At 47.5% G+C, this 10457-nt stretch overlaps 1 protein-coding gene across 1 annotated transcript; it reads right to left on the minus strand.

Moving 5' to 3' along the window:
- Positions 1-381: 381 nt before the first annotated feature.
- On the minus strand, positions 382-2900 carry KLF2 (Kruppel like factor 2). The gene is made up of 3 exons (XM_036768236.1): positions 2617-2900; positions 1698-2523; positions 382-1084 (listed from the first exon to the last, which is right to left on the minus strand). Exons 1-3 carry the CDS (start codon positions 2689-2691, stop codon positions 909-911), a joined length of 1077 nt encoding a protein of 358 aa, XP_036624131.1. The 5' UTR covers positions 2692-2900; the 3' UTR covers positions 382-908.
- Positions 2901-10457: the final 7557 nt, after the last annotated feature.

Raw genomic sequence — 10457 nt, forward strand, 5'->3', positions numbered from 1 at the left:
AAGCCTCCCTAGTTACAGAAATGCAGTGTTTAAATTTATAGGAAAAACCCACATGCTTGCTGGCACACAGTCACCACAGCTGGAAAACATTGAGACTATGAAAATAGCCCTGTACAAGCCCAACCCAAACTGACTAACTAAAACACCATTTCTAAAAAGGTAGTAAATCTTGCCGGTTTCTTCCCACCTCCCTCTAAGTTTCATCATTTTTTTTTTTTTTACTAATCCCATCTCTTCACCTCCTTCATTCCACATTCAGTGAGAGGACCAATTCCCCAGGACAACCAGAGGTATATCAAAACTGCAGTATTTAAAAAAGCCAACTCTGGGTATGCATGGAAACATTCTTTAAAAGATGCAAAACATTTGTTTTTATTTTTTTTAAAAATCATATAAAACAGAAAGGCAAAAACGCCCATTTGTCCTTATATATTTACATTATTACAATACTTGCCAAATATTTACATTATCCAACATTTTAGGCAGTAAAGTTAAGGCTACGTTTCTTACAAGGCATCAAGCCCTGCACTAGTGTAGACCATGGCTGAGAGTGTAAGAATACTATTGCACCATTTTGAATACAAAATTCGTCAAGAAGTAGGGAATCTTCTCAAACCATGCCTTTTAGGTGAGATTGAGAATCAGACCAAACTGTCTGATTCAACAGTCACTCAGTCCCACTGGGGTCAGCGTCAGGGATTCCAATGCACAAACCTCTTTTTAAGTCTGTGGTCAGGTTCCAATTAGGGGAAATGCCCTATGTACAAATACAGTCCTGCTGGACGCTAGCCTTTCACAAAAGCCCAATAAATACCAGTCACATTCTGGGAGAAAGGAGTTCAGAGAGGTCCCTGGCTCGAGGCTCAGCATGTAGTGCCAGCTACAGGCTTGCCTGGGGTGGAACCCAGTTACATATGCCTCTTCATATGCAGGGCCAGGTGGTCAGACCGGGAAAAGGCTCTGTCGCAAAGGTGACACTGGAAGGGCCGGTGGCCCGTGTGTTTTCTGTAGTGCCGGGTTAGCTCATCTGATCGCGCAAATTTCCAACCGCAGCCATCCCAATTACAGTGATAGGGTTTCTCACCTGCCAAGAGATCAGACACAGGCATTTAGACCATCAAAGATACCAGGAGATACCTGCACCCAGGCTCCACACAGTGCACTCTATGCTTAAAGCACCCCAAGCCACACACTCTCAACCTTAACTACATGTTCCTCATACAGAACTTCCCCATCTATGCTTTTCACCACGTTCCCCTCCACCCAACATGAATTGCCATTAGAGTTAGGGGAAGAGACCCAGCACAGTAAACAATGCATCACCCCACCCCCCTCCCGGGCTACCCCAGCCTCTCCAGAGCCTTTCATGACAGTGGCTCAAGTGACAGGGTCACATCCCTGGGGCAGATCTATTCCTGCCCCTGCCCTCTCTGCAGCCCTGCTCTCCCTGCAGCCCCGCTCTGGAGCAAGCTTTTGTTTCCAAGCACCCCTTGCCCACCCCGACACACCTGCTTTCTCCTCCCAGTGGGGGGGATATTCATTCTATGCCTAAGAGATGCCCAGTACTCCACCCCCCTTACAGTTCCTACAGAGGGCGTGTGTGTGCTTGGGGCGAGAGCCCTAAGAACAGTCCCAGAGGCTCCTACGAGCACGCACGCCAGCCCCCCTCCGCGCCCCCAGCTGCTCCCTGAACCCACCTGTGTGCGTGCGCAGGTGCGCCTTGAGGTGCGAGCTCTTGGTGTACGTTTTCCCGCAGCCCGCGTAGCTGCACGTGTGCGTGGCCGTCCGCTTGCGGGGCCACGAACGCCGGCCCCGCTTGGGCTTGGTCTCCAGCAGCTCCAGGGGCGACGACGGGGGCGTGAGTAGCCCTCGGGCTGCGGGGCCCGCGGCTGCGGCCGCTAGACCCAGGCCCTCGTCGAAGAGCCCGAAGGGGCCCGCGGGGTAGTGCAGCTGGGGTGGCCCGGGGAAAGCGGCGGCGGCGGCGGGGCCGAAGGCGCCTGGGGGCCCGAAGGGGCGCGGCGCGGCCAGCCGCTGGTGGGCGTCCTGCAGCGGGCTGCGGCCGTCGGGGCTGAGCGGGGGCGTGTCGGGGCCGGGCCCCGGGCCCAGCATGCAGGCCCCGCCGCCCTCCCGCTTCACGCAGCGCGGGGGCCGGCCCAGGGCGGCCGCGAAGGCGCCGCCGTCCAGCTCGGGCTCAGCCTTGATACCGTCGGCGAAGGCCCCGAAGGCGGACGGGGCCAGCAGGAAGCGGCCCTGCAGCGCGCCCGGGGCCGGGGCCGGCTGGGGCTCCGGCGCCGCCGCCAGCCCGTAGGGGGGCGGCTGCTGCTGCTGCGGCGGTGGGGCCGTGGCCGCCGGGGGCTCCGGGTAGCAGCCGGGGGGCGGCGGCGGGTAGAAGGCGGCCGAGGGCTCTGGGGCCGCGGCGCCCTCGGGGCCCAGTCCGTCCAGCCCCATGGAGAGGATGAAGTCGAGCACGCTGTTGAGGTCCTCATCGGCGCCGCCGGGCTCGGGCTCGGTGCGGGGCCAGCGCTGCGGGAGGGAGATACGGAGAGGGCCGGTGAGGCTGGGATTGGGGAGCGGAGGGGACGCGGGGCGCGGAGGGGGCGCGGGGCGCTCACTCACCTCCTGGAAGCCGCGCTCCCGGCACGGGCTGGCGAACGTGGCGAAGGACGGCAGGATGGGCTCGCTCAGCGCCATGGCCGCCGGGCGCCCGGGGAGGGATGAACTGACTGATGGACGGAGACCGACGGCCCGACTTGTGGGCGGGAGGGAGCAGGGAGGGGAGCTAGAGTGTGTGCGGTGCTGCCCGGCAGCCGCTGTCACCGGCCGGAGGGCTGACTGACAGGCGCGCGCGCGCCAAGCCGGACTCTCTGACCGACAGAATGACGGGCTGGGCCGGGCCGGGGGCTGACAAGGCTGTTAGTGGCGGCCCCGGGGCCCGCCCGAGCCTTATAACGCGGCGCGCGGCGGGCCGGGCCAATGGCAGCGGCGGCGGAAACGCGTCCCGGATGGGGACGAGCTCCGGGCTCAGCCTAAATTTAGCCGCAGTATATAAGCCAGCGGCGGCCGCGGCCGCAGCGGCTGCGGACCAGAGCCCGGAGCTCCAGCCTGGGCCCCGCCCCCTCTGCACTCCCCCCGCCCCTCCCCGTCTCCCCGGGCAACGGTGTCAACAAGCGAGGCCTGCCGCGGCGAGCCGGGGCGTCGCGTCAGCGTGACGTGTACGGATCCCCCCCCCCTCCGCCCCCACTCCGCCAGGGCTTTCCCGGCTTTCGCTTAGCTCCCCGCCCCCTCCGCGGGGCTCGGGAGGAGGCGGGGGTCCTGGGGGCGGGAAACCACCACCTGCGGCTAGGGACCCTGGGAGTTCGGGCGGCGGGGTATGGATGTGTGCAGGCCCCCGGGGCCGGAATGATCTCGGTACTTCGTCTGTTTGACCTGTTGTACCCCGTGAAAGAGTCCTATCCCCTCGGGGGCAGGGGCTGCTTCCAGAGCATTGTCCACATTATCTTACATTACTTTATCTACATTATCCTAACCCTGTGGGAGTAGGTGCTGCAACCATCCCTATTCTACTGACGTGGGAACCTTTCTCAGAGATGTTAAGCGACTTGTCCAGGGTCACGCAACTATTGTTGGAATCCAGCATCTTCTCTTACAGGTCAAGTTACTTTTCCCACAGTAGGCACTTTAATGCTTATTGAATTGAGGGGAGAGGTTCCACATCCTGCTGCCCCCACTCCAGCCAGGCTCTCAGTACTTGGGCTTGGACGATTCTATTCTATTTCCTAACCCCGACTAGACCCCCTCTCCAATTAGGGTCTGGTCATTTCCCCAATTGGTCAGAAATCATCGGTTAACTCCACTGCCATTCCATTGCCTCTCCACTGAAGTTCAACTCTGTCTTCTTGTCAGTTTCCAAAATCTTTTCACCATGGGCTCCAGTCCACTGAGCAGTTAGATTAATTTTCCTAAAGCTCAGGTGCGACCACGTCACCCTCCTATTCAATAAACTCTAGTGGCTCCCTGCCACCTCCAGGATCAAAGAAAAATCTAGGGATGTTTTAGCTTGGGGAAGAGGAGACCTGAGGATGGGGTAGGGAACATCACAGCTGTTTTCAGTTACTGAAAGGACTATCGTATCAAATGTGAAAGACTTAGCTATGGTGATCCAAGACGATTCCAGAGGACTCATGGTGAAAAATGCTATACACCTCCAGAAAGAGAACTGATGGAACGAAGGGAGAGAAAGAAAGCAAGCTGTCATAAGGAAGGATTCCTTTTGCTTGGTCCCAGAAGGCAAAAGTGGGGGAAATGGGTGGAAATTACATAGGGGGCTGATTTTGGTTCTGACTGAATGACTGATAGAAGAATGAACTTCTATACAATGGTATCTGTCTAAATGTAAAATTGACTACATCTGGAGATGAGGCTAGATGGCCACTTTTTTAAAAAATTTGTTAAGTTTCTTTTTTATTTTTTTTTATTTTTAGTTTACAACACACGGTTCTACATAGTTTTGAGTTCCAGATTTTCTCCCCCCCCCCCCCCCCCCCCCCCCGCCCCCACGACGGCATGGAATCTCATATAACTACTATGTATAACTTCGCATTGAATTAATTTATACACTAGTTAAGTTGTGGAGAAGAATTATGACCAATGTAATGAATAATGAGAAAGAAGAAACAGAACCAAAAAAACCCCCCAAAAACAAAAGAGAAGAAAAAAGGCGAGCATGTAGTGTGCCTCAATCTGCATTCAAACTTCACAGTTCTTTCTCTGGATGTAGATAGCATTCTCCATAATGAGTCCCTTGGAGTTGTCCTTGCACCTTGTGTTGCTGAGAAGAGCGAAGTCTGTCAGGGTTGGTCCTCACAGAATCCATATATCTGTGGTTGTGTACAATGTTCTCCTGGCTCTGCTCCGCTCACTCAGCATTATGTCGTGTAGGTTTTTCCAGGTTGTTACGAAGTCTGTATCATCCCCATTTCTTATGGCACAATAGATTCCATTACCTTCATATACCACAGCTTGTTCAGCCATTCCCTGATTGATGGGCATCCCTTTGATTTCCAATTCTTGGCTACCACAAAAAGAGCCGCTATAAATATCTTTGTACATATGGGTCCCTTCCCCTTTTGTGTGATTTCTTTGGGATACGACCCTAGAAGTGGTATTGCTGGGTCAAAGGGTATCAACAGTCCTATGGCTCTTTGGGCGTAGTTCTAAATTACTCTCCAAAATGGCTGGATCATCTCACAACTCCACCAGCAATGTAACAATGTTCCAATTTTCCCACATCCTTTCCAGCATTTATCATCCTCCTGCTTTGTTATTTTAGCCAATCTTACAGGAGAGATGTGGTATTTGCATTTCTCTAATCAGTAGTGATTTAGAGCATTTTTTCATATGCCTATAGATAGCTTTAATTTCTTCCTCTGAAAACTGCCTGTTCATATCCTTGACCATTTCTCAATTGGGGAATGGCTTGTATTCCTATATATTTGGCTCAGTTCCCTGTATATTTTAGAAACTTATTGGAGACTGTACAGTTTGGGCTAGATGACCTCTGAGTCCCTCTCCAATTCCCCTGAGGCCTCTTGGAGGGAGAATGATTTGTCCAGAGCCAGTCAGTGGCAGAACTGAGATGGCTCCAGTGTTCTGATTCCCTGTCCTTGGACAGGTCCCTCCAAAAGAGGAGTAAGATAGAAATTGTTACGTTTAAACCATATGAAATGAACCCTTCCAAGGATCAAGGTGGATGGTTACATCCCTCTTACTTGCCTTTCCATGAAGATGAGCACAGTCATGATTATTATTTAAGATGAAAAAGTAGAGCTAGTTAGTGGTAGACCTGGAACTGTAACCTAGAATCTTCTGACTCCACTCTCTCAGCATCCTTATTCTGGCTTGGTTTAATTGACCCAACATCTTTTTCCACTTCTCTTTTTCCTTTTCTCTTACTCTTTTTAAAACTCTGCAGCTTGTCTTCCAGCCTAATAATTCAACTGAAATTACTTTATCAAAATGGCCTTTTCTTAATTTTCATCCTTCTTGACCTCTCTTCAGCCTTTAATGCTTCCATGCTACTCCTCTGTCCTAGATGCCTGACTCGACTTGCCCTGGTTGGTTGGTGGGGATGGATGTCCCCTTCAGTAGGTCCTTAATAAGTGTTATTCCCTCTCTATAAACATGATTAAGCATCTACTGTGTGTAGAGGACTATCAGGGAGATACTGTACAAGGTTGAGATGAGACATGCCCTCATGGATCTTAGAGTCTCCTAGGGTGTTAAGAAACATACACTCACAATACGTTGTGTCCTAGAAGTCTTGGTCTTTTCAGTCTAATTGCTGGATCTTCATCCATATCATGTCTACCTGGATGTTCCCCAAGGCTGTCCTGGGCCTTCTCTCTTCTATACTATTTCCCTTGGTGATTTCATTGGCTCCCATTGATTCAGTAATCTCCATGCAGATGACTCTCAGATCTACTTGTCCAGTCCTAACCTCTCTCTTCCAAAGGGCAGGTCTGACAATGTCACCCTCCTCACTCAGTAAAGTTCAGTGGATCCCTGTTACCCCTAGGATCAAACATAAAATCGTCTCTTTGGCTTTTAAAGCTTTTCACAACCTGGCCCCTTCCTACCTTTCCAGCTTACGCTTTATTTTCCTTCCTGCAGAATCACCCAGACTTCTTGCATAGGACACTGTTTTCTAACTTCATGAATTTTCACTGACTATCCCTCCCATGCCAGGAATATTCTCTCCTCATCTCTGCCTTCCCTGGCTTCCTACAAGGCTCAGCTAAAATTCTACCTTCTGCCAGAAGCCTTTCCCACTTGCCCCTAATACTAGTGCCTTTCCCTTGAGATTTCTTCCAGGTCACACTGTATTTATCTTGTTGGAACATAATTGTTTGCATGTTCACATTAGAATGTGAATTCCTTGAGGGCAGGGACTTTTTTTTTTAAATACTTTATGTCCCCACTGCTTAGCACAGTGCCCGGAACTTAGTAGCTGCTTAATAAATGCTTGTTGACCCAATTATATTTTTATTGATATCTTTTGTTGTTCAATCGCATTCATTTCTGAAAATATCCTTCTCCCTCCCCTACACAGAGAGCCATTCCTTCTAACAAAGATCGAAAAAAAGAAAGAGAAAATAAAAGCAATTTGACAAAGATGCCTGATGTTCTACCATGTCTAATAACATATGCAAATTTTCATCCCCATAGCCCTGCACTGCTGTAGTCAGGAGTCTAGGAGGAGGAGAGGTCTTTTTTCCCAACTTTTTTTTCTGGTTGGGCTTAATCATTACAGTCATACATGTTCAGTTTTATTTTATTCTGTTTCTATTTTTTATTCATTGAGTATATTGTTTTCCTGCTTCTGCTTACTTCACTGTAAATTTACTACACATAAATCTTCCCTTTTCTCATCTCAATTATACATATGAAGTCTTGCAAAATATATCTCCATGTTAGCCATATTGCAAAAGAAAATAGGAAAAATATGCTTCAATCTACATTGAAAGTTGATCAATTCTCTCTCTTTGGAGGAGGATAGCATTTTTCTTCATGGGTCCTTTGGAATTGTCTTGGATCATTGTCTTGACTAGAGTAGCTAAGCCTTTCATGGTTGATCATCATTAGAATATTGCTGTTACTGTGAATAATATTCTTTCGGTTCTGTTTACTGTACTTTGCATCAGTTCATCTAAATCTTCCCAGGTTTTTCTGAAACCACCTTGCTCATCATTTCTTAGAACACAATAGTAGTCCATCACAGTCTTATACCATAGCTTATTGAGCCATTTAATCTCCAGTTCTTTGCCACCACACAAAGAGCAACTTGCAGTTCTTTGGAGAACCATTTGTTTATATCCTTTGATCACTTAACCATTGGGAAATGGCTCTTGGTCATATATTTGTGTTAATTTCTTATATATCTTGGATATCTGACATTTATTGGAGATAATAGGTGCAAAGATTTTTTTCAAACAAGTTTCCTGTCTTATCTCAGCTGCATTAATTTTGTATGAAAGCTTTTCAATTTAATATGATTTCTTTCTTTTTTTTATCTTTTGTGATCACTCCTATCCCTTGCTTGGTTAACACCTCTCCACCCCGCTAGCCATGGTTACTGAAAGTTACCTGATCTCTTCTAGTTTTTTTTTAATTTATGGTATAACCAGGTCAGCTAGATTGCGCAGTGAGTGGATAGAGCATCAGCCCTGGAGTAAGGAGGACCTGAGTTCAAATATAGCCTCAGACACTTGAAACTTACTTGCTGTGTGACCCTGGGCAAGTCACTTAACCCCAATTGCCTTGTCAAAAAGAATTATGACCACTTATATTTAGGTCAGTATCCGTTTTTAGTTTGTTATGAGCTATGGTATCAAATGTCTATTAGTAATAGTCTAGAGTTCTCTTCCCAATACAATAGGCTGCTTGTTTTGCCTAACCTTGTCAAACTGAAACTTTACTGAGCCTGTGATATGGACAGTTACTATCACTTGGTCTGGTACAAATTGCAACACTGGGAAACCTAGATCTATTCTTCTGTTTCAGATCCCTTCCCAAATCAAGGAGGAAGGTTGGAATGAGGAGGTTATAAAGGATCCCAGAAGACCAGGAAAGACATGTGATGATGCACCATAAATTACTTAAAAATACCCAACAAATTAAATTCAAGCTTGATAAACTTGGAGCCTCGTATGGGCATTTATAATATTGGCAGATCAGGGATTTCATTCTGTGGAACAAGTGAGACCTTAGTGGGTTGGTAGGATCCTGAAGTTAGTGTATACAAAGTTAAATAAGACAGTCCTGCCCTCATAACACTATTGTCTATGGACAATATGAGGCAGAATGTCATAAGGGTCACAAGAGATAATAAAAACAGCGGACATAGCACTTGACATACATCTGCCTCATTTCCTTCTCACTTCTTCCCTGTGAGGGTAAGTGCTATAGATATCCCTGTTTTGCAGATGAGGAAACTGAGGCTTGGAGAGGATAGGTGCCTTTTCTAGTGTTACACAAATAGTTAGTTTTGGAGGCAAGATTCAAACCCAGGGTTTTCTTTTTTGTTGCTGTTTTTAATAGAAATATTTTATTGATGCAATCTCCCCCCAACAACACACATTCACATTGCTAACAGTTTCCAGTGACCCCCTCACACACAATTAGATTTCTCCCTTGTAATAAAGAAATACATTTAAGCAGAACAATATCAACACATGCCATATCTGACAATGTATGCCTCATTCCACACCCATAGTCCACTACCTCTGTTGAGAGGCTGGAGGCATATCCTCTGAAGTCATGACTGGTTACTACGTCATTATCCAAAGTCTGATGTCTTTCAGTGTTGGTTTCTTTTACTTTATTGTGGTCATTGTGTAAACTGATCTTTTACTCATCTTCACTATCACAAATTTAGGTTGTTCCTGAATCAAAGAATCTACTCCCATGTTGGCCCTTTTCAAAATTTCATGGTTGTTGATAGAAGGAAAATAATCTCAACTGGCTGAAACAAGTGGCTAAATCTAATAGAGTGAAATTTAATTCAATAATTAGAGTGTTGTACTTAGTTATTTTAAAAAACTTCACAAATATAAAATGGGTGGGACTTGCTTAGATAACAGTTTGCCTGAAAAAGATCTGGGGGTTGTAGTGGTTTTCAAGTTCAGTATGAGTCAGTGATTCAATATGGCAGCCACAAAAAAAATGAGGTCAGACTGCATTAAGAATAGCTTCCAGGAAGCCATATTCTAGCCTGGTCGGACCACAACTGGAATATTGTGTTCTAGGGCTCATACAGTTTAGGAAAGACATTGATAAACTGGAGAGGGTCCAGAGCATCCTCAGCAACCAAGATGCTGAAGGGCCTTGAGTCCGTGTCATATGAGAGTCATTTGGAACTGGAGAAGATTCAAGGATAGGATGGGTGTCTTCAAGGATTTCAGGGATTGTCATATGGAAGAGATACTGGACTTGTATTGTTTAGTCCCAAAGGGGAGAATCAGGAGCAATGAGTAGAAGCTGCCAAGAGGAAAATTTAGCTTTGCTGTCAGGAAAAAACTTTATGACAATCTTAGCTACCCAATATTGGAATGATGGGGCAGCTAGGTGGCACAGTGGATAGAGTGCTAGGTCTGGAGTCAGGAAGCCCTGAGTTAAAAATCCGGACTTAGACACTTACTATCTATGTGACCCTGGGCAAGTCACTTAGCCCTGTTTGCATCAGTTTCCTCATCTGTAAAATGAGCTGGAGAAGGAAACCACTCTAGTATCTTCTCCAAGAAAACCTTAAATGGGGTCACAGGACTGAAAAACAACAACAAATTAGTGTAATGAATAATAGAATTAGTGGAATGGGCCCCTTCTCATTGAAGGTCTTCAAAGAGGCCAGTTGGCCGCTTGTGTTGTAGGAATTCTTTTTTGAATATGGGTTGAACTATATT

This window comes from Trichosurus vulpecula, chromosome 1, assembly GCF_011100635.1.
Source record: "Trichosurus vulpecula isolate mTriVul1 chromosome 1, mTriVul1.pri, whole genome shotgun sequence".
NCBI classification, from domain to species: Eukaryota; Metazoa; Chordata; class Mammalia; order Diprotodontia; family Phalangeridae; genus Trichosurus; species Trichosurus vulpecula.

Bases quoted from the DNA above. Each gene is read 5' to 3' on its own strand.
- KLF2 (XM_036768236.1), bottom strand. From the start codon at position 2,691: ATGGCGCTGAGCGAGCCCATCCTGCCGTCCTTCGCCACGTTCGCCAGC. The intron at 2,524-2,616 runs GTGAGTGAGCGC...TCCCTCCCGCAG, and splicing joins GGGAGCGCGGCTTCCAGGAG to CGCTGGCCCCGCACCGAGCC. The intron at 1,085-1,697 runs GTGGGTTCAGGG...ATCTCTTGGCAG, and splicing joins GCACCTGCGCACGCACACAG to GTGAGAAACCCTATCACTGT.